At 51.4% G+C, this 20,465-nt stretch overlaps 7 protein-coding genes across 7 annotated transcripts; 2 read left to right on the top strand and 5 right to left on the bottom strand.

The window, feature by feature from the left end:
* Positions 1-1,067: 1,067 nt before the first annotated feature.
* Positions 1,068-1,374, bottom strand: AYL99_11310 (plasma membrane proteolipid 3; the record flags this gene model as incomplete). Its single annotated transcript, XM_018842816.1, has 3 exons — positions 1,068-1,089; positions 1,151-1,285; positions 1,358-1,374. The coding sequence occupies 3 exons, from the start codon at positions 1,372-1,374 to the stop codon at positions 1,068-1,070; spliced, it is 174 nt and encodes a 57-aa protein (XP_018688229.1).
* A 1,341-nt stretch (positions 1,375-2,715) lies between these two features.
* AYL99_11309 (hypothetical protein) lies at positions 2,716-3,366 on the top strand (the record flags this gene model as incomplete). The annotated part of the gene is made up of 1 exon (XM_018842815.1): positions 2,716-3,366. One exon carries the CDS (start codon positions 2,716-2,718, stop codon positions 3,364-3,366), a length of 651 nt encoding a protein of 216 aa, XP_018688228.1.
* A 1,395-nt stretch (positions 3,367-4,761) lies between these two features.
* Positions 4,762-5,460, bottom strand: AYL99_11308 (hypothetical protein; the record flags this gene model as incomplete). Its single annotated transcript, XM_018842814.1, has 2 exons — positions 4,762-5,297; positions 5,364-5,460. 2 exons carry the CDS (start codon positions 5,458-5,460, stop codon positions 4,762-4,764), a joined length of 633 nt encoding a protein of 210 aa, XP_018688227.1.
* A 2,126-nt stretch (positions 5,461-7,586) lies between these two features.
* AYL99_11307 (tubulin gamma chain) lies at positions 7,587-8,957 on the bottom strand (the record flags this gene model as incomplete). Its single annotated transcript, XM_018842813.1, has 1 exon — positions 7,587-8,957. One exon carries the CDS (start codon positions 8,955-8,957, stop codon positions 7,587-7,589), a length of 1,371 nt encoding a protein of 456 aa, XP_018688226.1.
* A 4,250-nt stretch (positions 8,958-13,207) lies between these two features.
* Positions 13,208-14,445, bottom strand: AYL99_11306 (hypothetical protein; the record flags this gene model as incomplete). The annotated part of the gene is made up of 5 exons (XM_018842812.1): positions 13,208-13,509; positions 13,592-13,884; positions 13,931-14,148; positions 14,199-14,255; positions 14,305-14,445. 5 exons carry the CDS (start codon positions 14,443-14,445, stop codon positions 13,208-13,210), a joined length of 1,011 nt encoding a protein of 336 aa, XP_018688225.1.
* A 696-nt stretch (positions 14,446-15,141) lies between these two features.
* Positions 15,142-16,957, top strand: AYL99_11305 (hypothetical protein; the record flags this gene model as incomplete). The annotated part of the gene is made up of 5 exons (XM_018842811.1): positions 15,142-15,170; positions 15,233-15,552; positions 15,597-15,665; positions 15,753-15,845; positions 15,897-16,957. 5 exons carry the CDS (start codon positions 15,142-15,144, stop codon positions 16,955-16,957), a joined length of 1,572 nt encoding a protein of 523 aa, XP_018688224.1.
* A 2,053-nt stretch (positions 16,958-19,010) lies between these two features.
* AYL99_11304 (hypothetical protein) lies at positions 19,011-20,274 on the bottom strand (the record flags this gene model as incomplete). Its single annotated transcript, XM_018842810.1, has 3 exons — positions 19,011-19,290; positions 19,421-20,096; positions 20,145-20,274. 3 exons carry the CDS (start codon positions 20,272-20,274, stop codon positions 19,011-19,013), a joined length of 1,086 nt encoding a protein of 361 aa, XP_018688223.1.
* Positions 20,275-20,465: the final 191 nt, after the last annotated feature.

Genomic DNA, 20,465 nt, shown 5'->3' with positions numbered 1-20,465 from the left:
GCCTGAAACCCGGAGAGCATCATGGTGGATGTGGTCGAATGTGAAGCATTGGATGAAGCATAGTCGCTGAGCCAGCGGTTAGGGATACTTCTAACCGAAAGAGAGTGCAATCACGTGACACTTCGTTCCCTGGCAAAGGCCGCATGGAGTAATCGGCGTAAAGCTCGGATATGAGCGGCGGCTACAGGGCGCTTCGATGCAGTTGGGATGATTTGGCAAAGTGATTTCTGCGTAATGATCTCGGTCTGTCTGTGGGCGTATATCACCCTCACAGTATCCTTTCTGCTTGCAGCGTATCCCTTTTCAAGTTGACGTAGGACCTCCTTTCTTTCTGGACTCGGGACCAGCACCCTCCGTCGGCGAGACTTCATCTTGCCAGGGCGGTTCACGCTACCACAGCACGTCCCCACAAACGGGATTTTGTCATCCTGCTACAGGACAACAAGGGTATATTCCCTGTTGTGTACGAGTTAAGATTGCCAGTCAATCTGATCCAGCCCTAGATGACGCATATCAACTGTTGGAAATGGGGCTAAGATTGGGCCACCAGGCTCTCACAATCTAGGAGGCTCGGATATGGCAGCTCCGAGGTTCGCTTTCAGTTTCACCATCTCTCAGGAAGCTGGTAAACTAGCCGGGAGCGAACTCGTTCACAAGGAATGAGCATGAGAAATCCCGGAATGTATGGGATGTAGAATCTGTCTCATTATGATGAATTAAGACTTCTGCGTCTGAACCACGTACAGCAAAATCGACCTCTGTGCGCCGAAGCGGGACGAAAAAGTTCCCATCCGTCCAGCAAACAAGTCGGTGCAATGCTCCAGGTCACACCACCCTATCCAGTCTCAATGCCCGGGCCCATGCCGGCTCAATCTTTTGTGTTTTCCCCCGTGAGATTGATCTCGTTCCGAAATGAGTTTGTGAGCATAATGGCGATTGTCTTGTGTATCATGCTCGGAGAATCAAAAGCAAGGTGGGGAATATCAAAATACGGCGAGGTGATGTCGGTCCTCGACAGAAGTGGAAGGGTGTCGAAGTTTGATGATACGACATTAGGTTTTCATGACTCAGTACTTCAGGATAATGTAGCTGTTGCAAAATTGTTAACTTCGGCTTCGAGTGAGGGTTGCCTGGCGCATTTTCAACGTACAGAGCATGAATGATACCCGGAATATAACCCAGGATAGTCAACAGGATATTGATGAAGAAGTCGGCATTGCAACCGCGCTCGAGGAAGACACCAAGAGGAGGGAGGATGATGGCAAGAATGATCTTGCAGATGTCGCTGGAATCGGCGGGTCAGCGCTCTGCTGGCGCACTGCGCGGAAGGAGACGGAAGTTGGAATGAGAGACTTACGATGCTGTGAAAGGCATGTTGGCTCAATTAGAGAGGTCTGGGTAAGACACGATTGGAATGGTTGATGGGCGTAAAATGCGAAGCTTGCGAGCAAAAATCGACAGTCTTTGGAGAACACAGGGGATGGTGAAGAAGGAAGATTGCGCGAGCGAAGGAGGATACAAGACGCTTTTAGATGACTCCTGCGGATGGCTGGGGAGGCGGAGGCAGTCACTTCACTGGGCACCTGGCACAGGGACTCGGATTACGAACAGGGCACATCATCCTGCCTGCCATTTCGGCTGATGCCAGCCTCCTAACCTTGTTTAACCTGGGTCCCTTCTAGGCACCGTCCCTGCAATTCACGTCCTTGATTGCAGCCACCCATGACGTCTGATTCAGCGCCAATCATTCCTTGGCGAGCTTTTTTCCCTCCTTCTCTCTCCACCGCAGCCCCATTTTAGCCAATAAACACCCGTATCAGGAGATTGGCTACAGTATGTACCCGTAGGTACCCCGGCCTCGTGTATTGTCATCTATGCACAGCCACGAACTGTGGCTTGACCAGCCGCGATCTCCGTCGCCCTGCCACTCCTTTCCTCTTCATTGCCGCCACTCCGTCACCTCGCAGTCGACTTGACGTGGAATGTTGTGGCTCATGCGACGAAGACTTCGGCATGAAGCGCTCACGCGACCCATTTCATCGTGGTAAGGTCAATCTTCAAGCACGTCGTATCAGGAGGCCCTGCAGCTGATCAGATCTGTTCTCGCTCACGGCAGCCACGGCAGGCTGAAGACGGGCGAAATGCGATACCAAAGTGTAGGACATCAACAACGACACATTTCGTCATCGTGGAAGAGGAGGGTGGTAAGGGCGGGCGGGCGTCTAGTTCTATATTGAGTAACAAGGAACCCACCGAGAACATGTTCAGTCTTCACGTGAAGCATCTGTCTGATCTCATCACCAATCCGGGCCGGTCGGGTCGTGAAAGAAGTTTATCAAGGCATTTTTGAGGCATACTTCGGGATGATATCAACGGCAGTTAATCCGTGCAGATTTAGAAAACGCTCACCAGCATACATGATGGACCGTCGTCCCAACCACAAATGTTCTTTCGCGGTGGGTTCAGACCGGACCAACAATGGTTTAGCCGAGGGGGCTAGAAGCGAAGCAAATGTCTCCCTCGCTTCTTCCATCTTTCTCTTTCGGCTCCAGCCCACTCATAAAGAATGGCTTGTGCCTGTGGTGCCGACCGTATGGTTCTCCAAGCTCGTTGCTAGGGCAGACCGCGGGCTGTTATGTCTTCCCTTTTGGATCTGCCCCTCTTCCCCTTGACTGAGGATAATTGACTTTGACACCAGAGTGGGTTGCTAGAGCAATGAGTCCATCCTCGACGAAGCCCCAATTCCTTCGCTCTCTCCAGTCCACCTCCTCCCTCAAGCCGGCAAAGGACAAGCCTCGACTCTATATCGTCCTCTATCCGCGGAGTGCCTCGTCCACGAATTCTTCCTTTCGCAACGCCCTCAGCTGCGACTCCTACCACTGGTCTATCATTGTCGGTCCTCAGACGGCTCGGCGAACTGACCAAGGAGTTCGCTATCATGTAGCTCATCTCGACCACAACACTCACAAGCACTTCTACGAGGAGCAAGACATCCCTTCGAACCCGATTGCCCAAAGCGCGCTGGTTCGCGTCGCCGTGTGCAAGGTCACAGATGAAGAGCGCCTTCACTCGATTCTTCGAGATCTCCCAATCCCAGCCGACGACTCGGCATTCAATTGTCTCACCTGGGTCCGCGAAGCATTCTGCAGACTCCACGAGGATGGGAAGTCTATAAAGAGTTATCTCAACGCAGACGATTGGCAAGCCGTGGAGACGTGCGCCCGGAAGTACTGCAAGCGGAAGAGAGATGCGGGTAGGTTTCAAGAAGGTAACGCTCTTCTTAACAACAATGGCGGCGACGCAGCCTGGAGTGTGGACAAGATCAGTACCTTCAATTTCTGGGAAAATCGTGAGACGACTGCCTAGGCGCAGGGAGAACATTCGTGTTCGGGGCAGTCAGAACGCAAGATAGAGGGAAGATGACGGGCGAAACGGAGCTCGCGCCACTACTAGAAGAGACTGCCCTACAATTTGACTTAAGTCTCTCGAGACACAAAACACACGGCTAGCCTAATGATATTACAAGTTTTGGGAATCACCACATTTTGGCGTTTTGTGAGTTGGCGACCAGAGGGTCGCATCACTGCCTGCAAGCGGGTCGCCTGTAGAGATTTTCAGATGTTGTTGACAGTCATTCATTGAATCGGAAAAGCCACCATAGCCACAGCCGATTGTCAAGCAAGACGTACAGAATCCCTGGAAATTTCAAACACAGGACACCCTTTATACATATCCGTATCCGTATGAAAACGCGAGCTCAGCTTATTGGAGATAGCAATGCACCTCCAGCGTTCGACACCAGCGCGCTGAGCACGATGGTGTGATTTGCAGATTACAGGATGTATAGTAGAGTCTTCAAAAGACAGCCACACGACTTTTATATGTATCGCTCCGCCGACGTAAAGATGAATGTAGCTCGAGCACAAACATCCCCGTAGCAGGTAGGGCAGAAGAACACACCTGGCAATCACAGTGCTTATTCATGGACCTCCGCTGTCCTGCCACGGTTTCAAGCTTTTAACATGCATCTCCCATGCTTGTCTCCGGTAAGGAGGCCTACTAAGGTATCGCATTAGCTGGATAGGCACCGAATCTCGGACCGAGCAGGCAGTGGAATTCGCGTGAGGCGGCCACGCCAGTTCGTTAGGCCGCAGGAGTCGAACTACTAAGTCAACCAGGTCAACCGTTGCTCTGCATCAAGCACGGTATCCGTGAAGCATTGTATGCTATGCTTGTACAAGGGGACTTTTTTGTTTGAATCGTCTTGATTGCAAATGCGAAGGTGACCGTTGATCTACTTCTGTATATGTAGATGTCACACGAGTAATTCACTGCCCCATTCCATTTGCGCAGATAAGATCGATGACAGCAAGCCCAGAAGGAGCGGGACAAACGCAGGCAGCACGAGTTCGATGACTTCAGGACAAAAAAAATCCCATTCAAAAACCACATTGTCTGTTTCCATATTCATGGCCCGTGGTGATATTTCCCGGTTCCAGATCCGATAAGCCCAAGCCCAAGCCCAAGCCCAAGCCCAGACCCAGACCCTACCCCGAGACGGGGTGATGATTTCCATACCCTTTCCCTTCCCATGAGAAAGTTCAGCAAACCGCCGCATGCAGGCTCTGAGAACTCCACGTAGCAACGCTACAGCCCAGTTCAGAGAAACAAACGTCAAAGATACTGCAAGTCCGTCACACATGTCATTTCCCTCCAAGTTTAGGGTGCTGCCCCAAATCATTCGGAGTCGTGATCCCTTCTCTAGAGGCCGCGAAGCATGACGGTCCGCTCTCCTTCTAACTTGGCCGCATTGCGATCCTTGTCTGCTTTTCTGGCGTCCTCAAGCCCTTCGCAGTTGTGAGACTCCAGCATACGGTGCTTTCCGCAGAAACGCTTCTGGCAAAAACCACAGTCTCCCACAATCGGCTGAGCTGGCGATTTGCATCCGTCTTTGGAACACCTGGGTTTGTTTGACTTCCTCTTTGTGGGTGTTGCCGCACCCGAAGGTATCGGTGTTGATGACGCTGACGTAGACGCTGAGGGTTGAGCGGTGCTCAGATCCGTTGGCAGCGCAGGAGGTGATGGTTGTGACGGATCAGTTGGAGTTGTACTTCGTGGTGGCGAAGATAGCTTGAGTGTTGATGATTCTTGGAGCTTGAGCTCTCCCACCGTGGTTGATGGTTCCAGAGGTTTCCCGTCAAGCATGAGCTGAACGTTCGCTGGTAGATTCGTGGAGGCAGAGAGGAATTCCAGGACGTTGGAGACGGTGTGAACGGGCCGGACATTCAATTTGATTGCTGCGAAGAGAACCTGTTAGTTTCCACCACCAAACAAACAGGATCACCTCCCGAGACCATGCTTACTCTTTTCGTCGCTGATTTGCACCTGAATAGCCATGTTATCAGCGGGGAGCTCTTTGCTGGTGTTGGAGGTTGCAGAGCCAGATCGTGAGCGATTCATGTTGAATATGGGGTTCGGTATCAAAGAAGGGGTATGTTGAGGAGACAGAGGGGATTTTATCTGGAGGAGACTTGGACGTTGCGGGTGTGGAAGATTCGGCGCAGGTAACCAGGCTCGTGACCGATGACGAAGGGCGAACAAGGTCGTATCGAGGGTGATTCGGGTGTAAGAGATAGCGTGATAGTGGTTAGAGCTGAGAGGATAGAAGGCAGATGATAGTCTGATTATAAGGTTGCCGTTGCAGGGGCGGCTGGAGTGAGAGTGGTGGTAAAGAAGACAGAAGAAGCAAGATAGTGCGTTGGGTGTAGATGAGTCGTGGTAATGTACTGCCTGGGTGGTAGCGAGTTTGCTAGTCAGATGGACAATCAAGCCAGGGGACAAGGCCACAAGATGAGGCGTGGCTACTCGTGGTTAGTTCGCATGTTGAACTAGTGACAAAGGTGGCTGTCTTGGGATTTGAAGGCGATGGCCACGGCCCACGGCAGAGGGGTGTGGGTGTCGATGTGGATATGGGATGACGGGATCCAGTGGTTCGGAGTTTGACAACGAGTGGATGGCGGATGGGATGGGATGGAGGAGAAGGGACTTTAACCCAAGTTTGAGCCACCGGCGACCCAGCAACCTAAAAGCGCAAGGGAGGACCGACTACTGGGGGAACCCCTCTAAGAGACCAGATGAGAGCCAAATAAGTGGAACTTGTAGAAGACAGTCGCAGGTCCAAGAAGCAACAAAGCCGAAGAAGTGCGAGATAAATCCAAGATGCGGGCGATGACAGACAACGAAGAGCCGGAAGGGGGCGAGAGGCGAAGAAGGCAGTGCAGCCGGGAAAAGGCGCAACCGGAAAGAGAGACGGGGATGGGGATGGTACAGTACATGTAATAGATGGAGACGCGCCAAAACTCTCAACGAGGCGTTCAGTCCGAGCTGGTGGGTGGTGGTGGTGGTGGTGGCGCATATAAGCTCCGCGGTGGTCGCGAGGTTGTTCCGTTCGGCAGAGCCACAAGCCCAGAATACTGGCGACCAAGTCACAGAGCCAAACACAAGTGAATCAATCGACCATCTACAGTACTTTATCTAGGGAACTGTAATGCCATCGTCTCGTTCTGCTCTACACGACCTGGGATCCCCCTTGGATTGTCTTCCTTGAGTCTGTTCCTTATCCTCCTTGCAGCCCGCCAGACTCGGACGGTGGTGACGGAATCGGTCAACTCAATTCGTTCAGCGGCCTTTCCCCTTGGGGGTCCAGATCGTCGGTCTCAGCGCTTGGGTCTCTGGCCTGCCCGTGCTCTCGTCACGGTCGATGCTGACCCGTTCCCTTTGACCTTCCAGATACCTGAGTCCGCTCAACCAGCAGAACGGCTTCCCACATGGGCAACAAAAACGTTGCGAGTATGACCAACCACCAGCCTGCCTCAACTCAACTGCATTGTTGGCACCTGTAGCGGGCTGCGACGCGGCTTTCCTCACTTGGGATGCAGCTGTCACTAGTCTTGGCCTCTGTCAAAGCAGTCTGGTTGGCTTCCTCCGAATGCGGCGTGCGACCATAGCTTCGGCTCGCCCATTCAGATTGGGTCTGTGTGGCTGCATACGAGACGAACGTCGTATCTGTGGCTGCCACACTTTGGACTCCAGACCTTCTATGCGAACGGCATCTCCCGTTATCGTGAAATAACCTTCTCAACAGTCGCAAGCTGACCTTTCTCGCATCTGTCAATTTTCAGGTCATGTGCTGGAAGGGACTGCTCGGAAGTTCCTGGCCATGCTCGATCTGCACCTCATCTGGACCCTGCATATTTCCCAACCTCCTGGCTGCGGCGTTTACCTGGTTGGTCCAATCCCACACGATTGAAGGGAAAATGTCCGTAAGCTGGAGTCTCGCCCACCCAGCGACTCAGACATGCGACATCGGCCCACCACTGCAAACTCCACCGCATTGGAAACATCCTGGTTAACCATGCATCAAACACCACGACACGCGTACCGATATCCGGTTACAGGTGTCTGTCCCACATGTTGCCGTCATGTCAGTCAGCGGTTGTAGTCGTCATATATGCCAACCCTTCTCGCCCTCGTGCTGTTGTTCACCGGCGTTGACCATGAAACGTTTTCAACCCGAACTAGCCACTTCAGGCAGCACCATCAACTTTCTTTTCTCCAGCGTCGGGATCAAGGTAATCATCCTTCTCCGCCGCCTCATATTCACCAATCAAGCCCATCACAACCTCTTTCGCTTCATCGAATTCAGCTAGCCCTTCAGCGAATGGGGCTTCCTTCTTGTACTGCTCCAAGTAGGCATTTCGTTTCCGCATTTTCTCGTACTGTACCACTATCCTCCGGAAAAGGGTAGCAACGCTGGTGTGATTCGCGAGCATGAGACCTGAGACTCGGTGCGTGTTTGGCAGGTATGGGGATTTCTTGGTCAGAGCCACTTGAATTGAGGCTGGGCCCCAGGGTATGAAATTTGCCATTCGCCGCTCTCGAATGCGCAGAAGAGACTTGTGAACATCAGTCGGGTCGGCTTCCCCCTGGATGATGTTGAGGATTGAAATGTAGCAAGAAGATTTGGAGGGTGTAATGGAAACCATTCGATTCTTCGGTTGAAGGAGGCGGCGCATCACGTCAAGCACGGTGGTCTTGCGCACGGTTTTAGCCTGATCCACATTGTCCCCGGTGAAAGGGGTATAAGCGGTCATCAGGAAGTGGCATCGTGGTGTGGGTATCAGAGATGCAATAATTCCCACCAGATCATTGTGCATGTAACCGGGATACCTCAGTGTCGTCGTGGAAGCCGACATGACCGTCGAGACCAATTGGTTTGTTTGTTGAAAAGAGGGCTCTTGAACGTGAAGTCGTTCGGAAGCAATACTCGATAACGCGCCGTTATCCAGAACCACGACACAATCAGCGTTCTGTGTCAACCGCCGCATGGTGAGCAGGCTGTTGTAGGGATTTACCACTACATCACCAGTCGCAGTATCTGGAAAAACCGAGTATGTCTGGATGATCTTCTTGGGAAACCGATCATTCATGCGCTCGAGCAGGTACGATCCCAGGCCCGATCCAGTGCCGCCAGCAATAGAATGGAGGAGCATGAATCCCTCAAGCGAGTCACTGCCGTCGGCCTCTCGATCAATCATATCAAAAATCTCTTCTTGGACCCTCTCGCCCGCGGCGTATCCTGCCGCCCAATTGTTCCCTGCGCCCATGCCATGTTCGCCAATAAAGAAATTCTCGGGGTTGTAAATGTTCTTGTAAGGGCCGCTTTGAATGCTGTTGATGACTCGCGGCTCGAGGTCGATGAGAATGGCTCGGGGAATGTAGCGCGTGTCGTCGCTCTGGTAGAAGAAGACATCTTTGCGGTCACCGCCTTCGGTAGCGAAGTCTTCGAGGTTTCCATCACGAGAAATCCCATGTTCTTGACATAATTGTTGCCAGAAACGAGACCCGATAGCATTCCCGCACTGGCCTGCCTGGATTGTGATGATCTCGCGAGGCATTATGACACGACTTGTCCAGCAGGGAGGCAGAGGTTTGGCAGTGAGGACGGAAAATAACAATTTGGACGTTAACGCGTGAAATTCACGCGTCACCGGATGTGGGGGTTTGGGGATTCGGCCTGGCGCTGCTTTTAAAATCACACCTACTCGCCTCCAGCTTCACACTCCAACTTCGCTCACCTTGACCCTTCGACCCATGCAGGACTCTCCTGTCTCCCTTCGAGAACCGATCTCTCCTTGGGCTCCAGACAGGAATCCAGTGTCAGCAGTCGACCAGAATCTCGCCTGCTCGTTTCCCAAGATCTCGCGGCTCTTTTCCTTCTGGGCCTAGTAGCCTGAACCTGGTCAACGGGAGATGTATCTAACAGTCGGAATATTTAGGCTGTCCAAAAGTCGACGGAGCTAACACATTCAACTGTGCATGCGCCATAATATGATGAAGGAATTCCGGCGATTACCGTCACACATCCATTATTGCCATTCTTGCTTCATTTGGATGGTTGGAGAAGGTCAATGACAGCTGTATTGTGTATCGCACCTCTCGTTGCTGACCACTACGCGATACGTGTCACTTCCATATGACTATCCATTTTCCCCGCCTTGTCGTCTCAGAAACACGAATACGACCGCAATCGTCTGCAGTTACAGGGTCGGGGATTATGACTTATGGCTTCACTCTATTTCGTCCTATGTAGTCCTCGAGCTTCTCGGACCAAGGTAGGGACCTCGAAGTAGGCCTATGATATGATGCCCGGGTTCTCGACAGTTCAAGTCGCGACATACTATTTAGCCAATTCCTCTGTCGTCTTTGCTTTTGCCCGGCCAACCCACCTCTTCCCTACTGAGTGATTTCCCTCGTCAACCCAGTTGAACGACACTAGTCAATGCTGTTCCTAACCCCAATTATGCGATTCCAGAGCCCTCCTCCGGCACATGAGAAAGTACAGACGCCTTGAATCTTTTGGGCGCAGGAGATGGCCAGCCAGACTCTGCGAGTGTTGTAGAGACAGTCAATGCAACTTTCTGCTCTGTGGTAATAATTGACAGTGCATTTAGCGGTACCATACTCAACAAGCTGGGTCCAGCGTATACCATGTCTTTGGACATCGTTGAGTATATGGTAGAGTTACTCTCCATTTCGAATCAAGGTATTGAGTGCTGAGAGGAAGCTGCGCTCTACATCTAAACTCCGTTGAACTCTGATCCCCACGGTGGAATAGCGTTCCCCCTCCTCGGGGATGTCTTGATCGGTATAGGTGCTGGCATTGTCTCTGTCACGGCCGATCACATCCTGTTTGCGTAAGGCTGTGCTCTTACAAATTGGGGCCGGAGAACTATTCCAACTGCCTTAGGTATCCTAAGGAGAAGGAAAAGGGCTTTTACGCAACGATATCCTCAACCTGCAAGCACTAGGCTCCGTGATTGGTGGCATCATTCCAGGCCTCTCGAACAAAGACGCCCAAATATTCTGCTGATATGGATTCTTCCAGTCCTCACGATGTCTGAAGGGATATTGACGGATATATTCAAGAGTCCCTACTGTGGTCTACGTCGTCTCTGAGGTCTTGATGGGCCTTGCTGCCACACTGAATCTCTTTCTGCTTCTCCGAAAGAAGCTTACTCCAGATGATGGTTCCAAAGTAGCCGTTGCAGCGCCTAGGTCCGCTAAGGAAGAGATTCTTGCCAACTTGTGAGTGCTTCAGACCTCTACGCCCGGGAACCCCCTTCCGAAGATAACCCAAGAAGGGCGTTCAAGGGCTAAAAACTTCTTTTGTCCCCGGGTTGCTTGTCGCCGAAAGCTTTCTAGTCTATCTCGGCTCCGTCTTAAGTAACTCCGCTGAACACCGATGGCTCTCCATTCATCACTGGTGATTGCAATCAGAATGCATTTAGCAATAATTTGCGCACCTGATCTTTGCTCTCCTTCATCATGGTGATCCTACAAATCCCATTCGGCCTGCTCCTGCAATGGATCCTCGACGAGAAGAGAATGACTCGGCGAGTTCGGATGCTGAGCGGTCTTACATTTGTGTCTCTTCCACTGTGGGCAGCTTGAATCTGGGAGATCGTAAAGCCATCGTTCCCTGCCTCGAGCCATCCACGCTGACAGGCGTGCGCAATACAGGTTCAGACCAGAAATTGGAACTGAAGCAATCCGCCGACTGTGGTTCAGCTCCTCGACTGGACGGGTAAAAAATTCGTTGCCGTCCTTTTCCTGTTCATATTGAACTGGGCGGCTACGGTAGGACTCCCACGATTGAGCAGCAATTTCCCGACATGACCGATAATCTTCGACACCTGTGGCAGTATAGCAGGAAGTACTATCAGCAGGGGCTTCATCATGCTTGCACATCATGCAGGTATCTACAGAGGTCCTTGCTGCCGGAGAGGCGCACTGATTCGGCCTCGATTCTATCAAGATCCCTCACATCAAGGACGCCGGCGGTATCTTTGCTTTTTACACCGCTGCTTCCAAGATTGCCCACCACAGGGGGATTTTCCACATTGAGAACACAATGTACTTCAATGAGGAGCACGTCGTGGCACCAAACCATATACTCCACGAGTACATGGAGCAGGAGCATGCACTTCCTGCCCCAGTTGATGAACAAGGCTGAATGCACCTTCACCGAGACGCTGGCGCAGAAAAGCACGCGGGTGAAAGACTGGAGGGGAGGTCGGTGCAGGCTCAGTCTGAGGTCGCGTAGGGAACTGCAAGGGTTTATAATACGGCTCATATATCGCTGAATCAGGTTTAGAACATGTGCAGGGCAGTTAATAAGAAGAGGGATATCAATTATTGCAGGGAGTGGGCGGTCGTTCGGTTCCTCCGATGCTAATCTTGATGCTTTGAGCTTCGGAAAGTCGGGGCGTTGTTGACCCATTGTCGAAGACGGCTGGTAGGGAGTAGTAAACAGATAAGATTTCGTATAACGACGCCTATTCAGGGATAATGGGAAGGCTGAGGATGACGGGGGTCCTGTCGGGTATTGGCCACGACGTGACTAAAGGTGGTGAACTTATCCCTCTTTCTCTTCGCTCTAGATTCTATCCTTAATGACATCGTTCCCATCTGATGATACCTGCTGCGAGACCTGTGATGATAAGGGACGTTCCGCGGGCAAGTTGTTGCTTGCCCACTTCGGGTCGCTTCCAGCCTTGATTCAGCGATTTCGCAGTATGATTGCATATTTGGCTCCACAGCCGAAGCTTTGTTGTCTAGTTCGCTGTCCTACAAGTACTAGGTCTATCATATATAGGTATGGCGAGAAACACAAAGATACCGCTGAAGACACTGCTGCCCTTGCTTATCAATCCTCATGGCGAAATTCCATCTTTAGTTCAACTTTCCACCCCAAGTCATATGCAGCCATTGATCCCAAAAATGGAAGCATATCTGCAGCCAGGAAGACTGTCCTCATCTCAGGTGGAGGTACTTGAATAGGCATGTTTGCAGCTCTGGCTTTTGCGCGAGCCAACGCGGACAACATCATCATGTTTGGCCAGACCTTGTCGAGCTTGCATGAGGTCAAGTCGAGCATCGACAGGCTCAGGAGTCGGTCAACAGTCTACATCTTTAGGCTCATGTGACAGACTTGGCGGGTCTCCTAAGCATGTTCTCTTCGATCAAGGTCGCGGTCGGTAGTACTTCGCGGTCGCTTTGGAAGCGTTGTATGCATAAGAGGATCCGGCCCCAGCTAATGGCACCTTGTGATTGGAAGCGTTACAACACGAAGTCCCAAACCTCAGGACCATCAGTGTTCACCCGGGAGTGTATGACACGGTTATGAGAAGGAAATCGGCCAACATGTCTGGTCCATTTGACGAAGGTAATTCCAAGTTCTTGTCACACCTCTCCTTTGACTAAAGAAGCAAAAAAGGGCTGCTGGTTCGGACCGGTTCCTGGTAAAGGATTTGGCAGGCAGCTTCGCCGTCTGGGTGGCTAGCCCAGAAGCGAACTCTCTGAATGTCATAACGGTATGGGTGAACTGGGACGTGGAAGAATTGGAGGCAATAAAAGAGCAGATTCTGCAAGAGCACTTGCTGGAGTTCACTCTCGCAGGGTTTCCGAATATCGATTTCAAGGACTTGTGAATGATAAAACGTTGGTAAGCCACGTTTGGGTCTTCTTGGCTGCTGTAAAGTCATGGGATTCCGTCTCAATACTTGATAACTACATCACGGTCCGACTCCGGAGTTGTCTGATGTTGTCTTGTTGTGCTATGTATGTTGCCTCTCGACCAATGATATCAGCCACTCTTTGGTTCTGCTAGCTTGCCCTTCTGGTACGGGAATTTCTCTCTGAAGTGTTCCGCAATTTGCGTTCGTGTAGCTACCCAAACTCCCTGCTTGGCGGCGATGTACTCAACAAATTTGATTAGGGGAGTCATCCTGCCAGGCTTGCCGACGCATCGGCAGTGCAGACCAATTGTCATCATTTTACCTCCAAGGCCTGATGATGCCTCGTCGTATAAAACATCGAAGGCGCTTTTGATGTGATCGTAGAAGTCGCTGTTGCCGCTGAAACCCGTTGGTGTCGTAAATTTGTAGTCTGCCATCGATAAGCTCGGAAGCTTTTACGGGCCGACAGGGAATCGGAAACTCATGAAGGGGGGAAGGGGAGGATCACAGACCATTGCAGTCATAAGAGTAGGGAATCATAAGCATTCCCTTGGGATCAAGGCTGCTAACCTCGGCAGGAACATCGACCCAGTATGGGACATCGTCGGCATATGTGTCCGACTGCCAGAGCAAGGGAATACCCATCTCCTGGTAGACGTCCCAGACCAGAGCACGCGAGCGCGGCGACAGCCGACCATAGTACCATCCTGATGGTGGTTTTCCACATATGTCGCGGATCACCTCGATGCCTTTCTTGATGTACGCCTTCTCAGCCTCCCGAGAGACGTGGTGGTAGTCAATCCACCTGTGCACCTGTCAGTCACAATTCTTCAGACTGGAGAAAAACTCACCTGTAGGCGTGCGAAGCAACATCATGGCCATTTCTCACCGATGATATCGCAACTTCTGGATTCTCTTCAATGGCCTTGCCCACTGCATACAAGGTGTATTTAAAGTTGTACTTGTTGAAAAGGCGGAAAAGTCGCCAAACTCCGACGCGAGAGCCGTACTCATATTCGGACTCAATGTTGACCGCACGCTCGCCAATATGCGGAGTGTTGCCCACACCCTGATATTGTCACTGACCTGGAATCGGGCATGGATGTTTGGAGAACCCACCTCCCAGAGGTGACATTCCGAGCCTGGATCCCCCAAAAGCACAGAATTTTCAGCCCCCTGGGCAAACTTAGCAGCGTTTTCTTCCCAGCAGCATATCGTCGCTCACTTCTTCATAGTTGATCACAAAAGAGACGGCGATCTTCCCATTGTTCGGCCACTGTGGGTCGAAAGACTGCTCACCGTAGCCTTTGAAGTCGCGAGGGAAGTCATCGTGGTCGTTCCACTGGAAGACTTTGGATGCCGACATGTTTGAGATTGATATTCAGCAGCAGTAGCAAGGAAACAGATATCTTTGGGGCCTCTATCCGTCTAGTTCGTAGAGAACTATATATACGACAGCTAGCCATAATGTCAACTCTACCCAGTTAGGGCTTATTTGACACCCGAGAGGCAGCCTTATTTGCTCCGCGTCCTTGCACCAAAGCTTGGAATAGGCTCAAACGGGGAATTGGTCAAGAAATGAGCTTGCGATAAGGAATGTTATTTCCAGGACTTTGATAGCACTTCTCCTACTCATTGAATATGCGCCTGTACGATAAGGAATTTGGGGTCCAAATTTTGGTTACACTTCTCCTACTTCTTTTGTAGGAGAATGTTAGATATCGGACCTTTGCCGTGATCCACCTCTATAGTAAGTCTGTTGTGATTTGCGCGTGGTAGCGGCCCATAGCTTCGAATCCGATCGAGCAAACGGCAGATGCCCGCGGCCAAGAGCGCATTTCAGGATGAGTATAATGCCGATTAGCAATAGCGATGAAAGCCGATGTTTGACCCGCCTGTATCTTCGATCGTGCCACATGACGGAGATCCCTCTATTGATATGTTGTTTGAAGACACTTTTGCCTGGTCGGTCTAAAGCGTCAATATCTGCAGTTGTGCTCATCGAAGGAGACAAGCTGGGCTCGAAGAAATCGACGTCGGCTTTACATTCGTTCTTACCAAGATGTCGGTTCTATTCACGGCAATATCAAGGTCAGATTTTTGCCCACCACGAGAATTAATAGAGGTATGAATAGGATACTGACAGCGTTTAGCGACAACCCAGTCACAAATAGAGATGTTCGAAAGGTGCTGGAGAAAATAGACGTACAACCCTCTACCTCAGATGAATCCGACTTCACGAAATTGCTGCAAGTATTCCATGGGTGTATGGAAGTCGTGGAAAGCTTGCCAGATTACCAACCTGGTGTCGACTACCACCGGTTTCCCCGCTTGAACATCAAACGACCCAGCCTCGAGGAAAACGTGTTGGGACATGCATGGTCCTACACATTCTCAATCAAGGACACGCTCGAGTGTAATAGTCTTCTCCGAGGCAAGACTATTTGTTTGAAGGACTGCATTGCAGTAGCAGGTGAGTTGTTCGGTAATTAACCGGTGGCTTTCTGACCATACCAGAAATTCCGCAGGTCATGGGCACAGATGTTTTTGACCCTTGGGTACCCGTTAGCGATGCTACTATTGTAAGTGAGTCAGACTCTCCCCAACGTAGATTCCGTGTGCGCTCAACCGGCTAACTGCTCACTAAACTTTTAGCACGTGTTCTCGACGCAGGGGGGGAGATAGTCGGCACGGCGCAGTCAGAGAATTTATGTCAAAGTACCAGTTCCAACTCCAGTGCCCAAGGCGTTATCGAAAACCCTCGTGGTAAGAGACATCTCAATGTCTTCATGGTATGCTGCTAACCAGGGTCGAAAGCATATGGCTATTCTGCCGGAGGAAGCACATCGGGGGCAGCCGCGCTCGTCGGAGCTGGCCTCGTTGACATCGGCCTCGGTGCCGATCAAGGGGGAAGTGTACGAGTCCCTGCATCGCTCTGTGGACTAGTCGGGCTTAAACCTACCTTTGGACTCATTCCCTATACAGGAATCGCGAGCAATGACGCAGTCGACGATCACGCAGGCATCCTCGCAAGGACTGTGTTGGAGGTGGCACAGTGCTTGGAAGCGACCGCTGGATACGATGGCCTGGACGACCGGCAGTGCGGCGCACCGCCACCAAACAAGGTAAAGTTTGCTGTAGACCTGAAAGCTTGCGAGTCACTCGGCGTTCAAGGCATGCGAATCGGCATTCTCCAAGAAGCCTTCGGAATGCCATTGCTCAACCTCAACGTCCGGGACAAAGTAATGGCGGCAGCAAACAAGTTCAAAGAACTGGGTGCTCACGTCGAAGAGGTTTCGATTCCTTTCCATCCAACAGGCAATGCCATTTGGACGATCCAACAACGCTTCTCAGGATGTCTCACCTTGCTGGGTTGCGCCCATGGTCGCCGAGGGGTTGGACTGCCCGGCCTAGAGAAAGCCAAATGCCATTGGGACCAGGCCAAGTTTGACAAGAGCTTCGCCACCACGCAGAACATCCTCTTGAATGGCCTTTATCTTTTGGAGCACAGTCCTGATCTTTATTGCAAGGCGCTGAACCTCATCCGAAAGCTGAGAGAGGACTACGAAGCGGCCTTGCAAAGTTACGACGTTTTGATCCTTCCAACAACCTCCTTCGTGGCCAGAAAGCATGGGAGCCGGACAACGCCGCCAATCGAACAAATCGCGCCCACTCTTGGGCTGACGGCCAACACGGTGCAGTTCAATGCTACTGGCCATCCTGCCATGTCGATCCCTATCGGAAAAATTGGTGCAGAGGACGACAGCAATGTTATGTTGCCTGTAGGCATGCAAATTGTGAGCGGTTTGTGGCGAGACGATAAAGTCCTCCGTGTTGGGCATGCTTGGGAGAAGGCCTTTGACTGGGAGAGCTGCTGAATAGCGCTGGAGTCACCAAGCTCTGGAACGATTTTTCCTCTACTGTGCTCAAATTCCTCTAGCGGGTATTCCTAAAGCTCGAGGTCGACGTACGTGTAAGGTAAAGGCATTATCAATAGGGGTTAAGTTCAACCCCCAACGCCAAGACCTCGCCTTGGTCATGGGCTAGCCATTGCCGTTACCGGATAGGCTAATTAGTGGAGAACTACATAACTTGAATAGGTTAGCATTCTCCTTGCACCTTAATACAATCAATTACAGTGGCATTTCCATAGAATATCTTCGACCGAATTCATTTTCCGAGTCGGATCGTCGCAAATGTGCACTCAATATGATAGAGAAATTCGGCCGTATTTAGAGTCAATCAATCGGAGAAAAAGCCATCAAATGCCCCCGAATACTTGTGCAATCCCACGAGCGGACGAAAATTGGCCTTGACCCTCTCTTTGTATCTCTGCTTGATGTCCTGTCGCCCAATTTCTTTGCTCAGTATCAAAAATCCTTCAATGCCTCCACCTCTGCTTGTGTCTCTTACATCAGCTTTGCCTGCATTCCACATTCACGTTTACATTGCCTCCTCCTCGACTCCCTTCACGTATGTCTTCTCCCGCCATGCATTGCCTCCTCCTCGACTCCCTTCACGTATGTCTTCTCCCGCCATGCAGGACCCAGTTCTGTCACGGCCCACAGCATCGGACTCGTCACCAGGCATATCAATGCAATACAGGCGAGGCACTACCCACGACCCATGCCCTTGATCATGGTTGCGGTGACACCAGTGCGTTCAGCGCTCAACAAGCATCTGATGAGGTTGTAAGCCGCGGTCGCGGTAGATGGGCGGGCTGGATGTGTAAGTTGACAAGCAGCTTATCGAGGATGTAAAAGGACTCGGTGGCACACAGCTCGATGATGAATTGTAATACCAGGGTCACGGCGAGGCTAGCACGTTATTAGAGAGCCCAGCCACAACCAAGGATTGCTGCAATCCCGACGTAAAACGCAGGCCAGATGCTTTGGATCCTGGCTGGCTCGATCGTAAAGTGACAAAGGTCGGTACCTCAGCTAGGATTTCAAGGAGGAGACAATGTACATCCGATGCGATCGAAATTCCTGTCCATGATCCGACCGCGTGCAACACAGCCAATCGCGCATCAAACTCCATGCGGACCGTTATTTAATCAGCCTCATCGTAGAATGCCGTGTAGAAAACAGCGTTGTAGACCAATATCAAGCCGGATACCTTCTCCCCCATGAGGGACAGAGTATTCAAAGGACTCGGCCATCGAAAAGGCCCACTGCTTGGACGTGGGTCGGAAACACAGGGTCGTGCTTTGCTTGTCGAAGACCTTGTGTTTAGTAGAGGCAAAAGAGGCCTGTTCCAGAATATCCGAGCCTCTCAATTGCTCGTTGATATCTGTCGCTGAAGAGCAGTCAGACGGCCATTTTGAGCAGTGTAGCGCCTCTGCGGGACAGCACCCCTCAGACAGCTGGTCTCAAGACATGCCTGTAGCGTACGAAAGCATTTGGTAATGTTAATTATAGCCAAAAAGCGCGCCGGGGATATACGGATGTGCTCAGGATTTCTGGTTGAGCTTGTCCTCTGGGCTACCCGGTGCTGTTGCCCACGTGCAACTCGCATGTCGCCGCCAATCGAGCTCTCTCCCGACCATGGCTCTAAGGTGCGAAAAGGATTCCGATCTTACCACATATCCGTGAAGCCGTTGACAGGCAGGCTTGCATTGACCCGCGGTGGCCTTCTCTGAGACTTATGGCTCAAACTGAGAGCACCCGTTCCCAGAAATAAGACGTATAAAGGCCATGGGCACAATCCTGCAAGTCCTGCCCGGAAGAACGCCGCCAGCTGTGTCGGACCTAGGCCTTTTGCACTAAGCCACTTAAGACCTGGATCTCTTGGCACGATTCACGGGCGACTCGAGATATCCTTCACACACAAAAACCTTCAACTGTTCGAGATGGGCTGAGGTCCCGTCTCGCTTTTGTGTCTACCATGTCACATTGCCCGGGGGATTGGTTTCCTTCTCATTTTATGCCATCACTCCTCCATGGTTTCGACCGCCTTCACTCTCAAGTTGTTCTGTTGGATAAAATGCTCCACCGTCTCTGGGAATTTGCGCCTGAAGAACCTAGAAAAAACTGCGATCATGATCCAAACCCACAGCGTGTAGAGACACTGGCCCCAAGTCATTTTGGCTACTGGTTCCTTTTCGTCGTCCCATTCGTCGCAAATCTTCTTGAATGTTTTAGGGTCGTCTGTAATGACACCATCGAGATTGTTTTGAATGCACCATTTCATGAGGTTCGAGTCATTAACACTATTTTCACCATCACGTTAGTGTCGCTCTTCAGTGTACGTCCTCGTGAGAAGTCTCGGCCTGGGGGTTGTAGCTAATGCACCAACCCTGAAACATCACACATGGGACTTGCTGAAGGAGGAGGACTTACGTCCAAGCATAGAGTGGGCGTTTGGCTCTGTGAACGTCTCGGATGAACCGAGCGCCCAAAGGACCGAAGAGGCTCTTCTGCAGCATATTGAACGACACATTCGGCACCTTCAAGAACTGCCTGGCGTAAATGGTCGAGAATCCAATATGTGATATCGGGTAACCTGGACAATATTTCATGCATAAAGGCAGGAATTTGGCCGCCCAGATACCGAGCACGACCCTCTCCTCCCAGGCCCGTTGACCAGGGTCGACCGAGGCCAGCGTCTTCGCTATTAGTCTCATCACGTCGTCTGAATTGTTGTCGAGTTTGATATCGAGGAGCAGCCAAACATTTTCCAGGCCCGGTTGCGCAACGTATTCCAGTAGATCTCGGAGACGCGGCATGGGTACGTGAGGGGCCTTGGTGGTGCGGATGGTACTCAGATAGTCCCAGTCACAGTCTATGATTTTTTCTTTCTTTCCAAAGCACCGTTTCAGGTCGGGGTCGTGAGATAGTACAACCACACTGTCCTTGGACAAGTGGATGTCAGTCTCGAGGGCATGGGCTCCAACTTCCACGGCCCCCTTGAAAGCGTTCAGGGTATTTTCAGGGTGTTCGGCTTTGAATCCTCTGTGTGCAATGGTTTGAGGCAGAAGCCGCTTGCTGCTGTACGGTTTTGCCCTCGTCCAGTTTGCTGCTGATTATCAGAAGTCATCCTGATGCAGATGTAAGGCGGACGAACGCATGGGGAAATCCAAAGCTATACTACGACTTGGATCCTGAGTTCCATTGTCTGATCCCACATTCATCGGCTGGGCTAGTTCTTTGTCCAACAGCGGCGTTGTGACCTGACCGTCGGGAACGTGACACATCTTGAAGGGACGTCTCTGCCGGAAGGCGGACACTGCTCTAAAATTATATGAGGATTTGGGAATGCCGCGAGATTTGGAAAAAGTAACGGCTAGTCAAAGTGATGGTGGCATTGGACCAACGCCAAGTTTTCAGAAGGGGTCGCTGCTATTGAGCCATGTCAACGGATAGGGAGAGGATGTGGCTTCAAAAG

This window comes from Fonsecaea erecta (assembly GCF_001651985.1).
Source record: "Fonsecaea erecta strain CBS 125763 chromosome Unknown Scaff13, whole genome shotgun sequence".
NCBI classification, from domain to species: domain Eukaryota; kingdom Fungi; phylum Ascomycota; class Eurotiomycetes; order Chaetothyriales; family Herpotrichiellaceae; genus Fonsecaea; species Fonsecaea erecta.
Note: the sequence above shows the minus strand (reverse complement) of the source record. Positions and strands in the feature narration are given on the sequence as shown.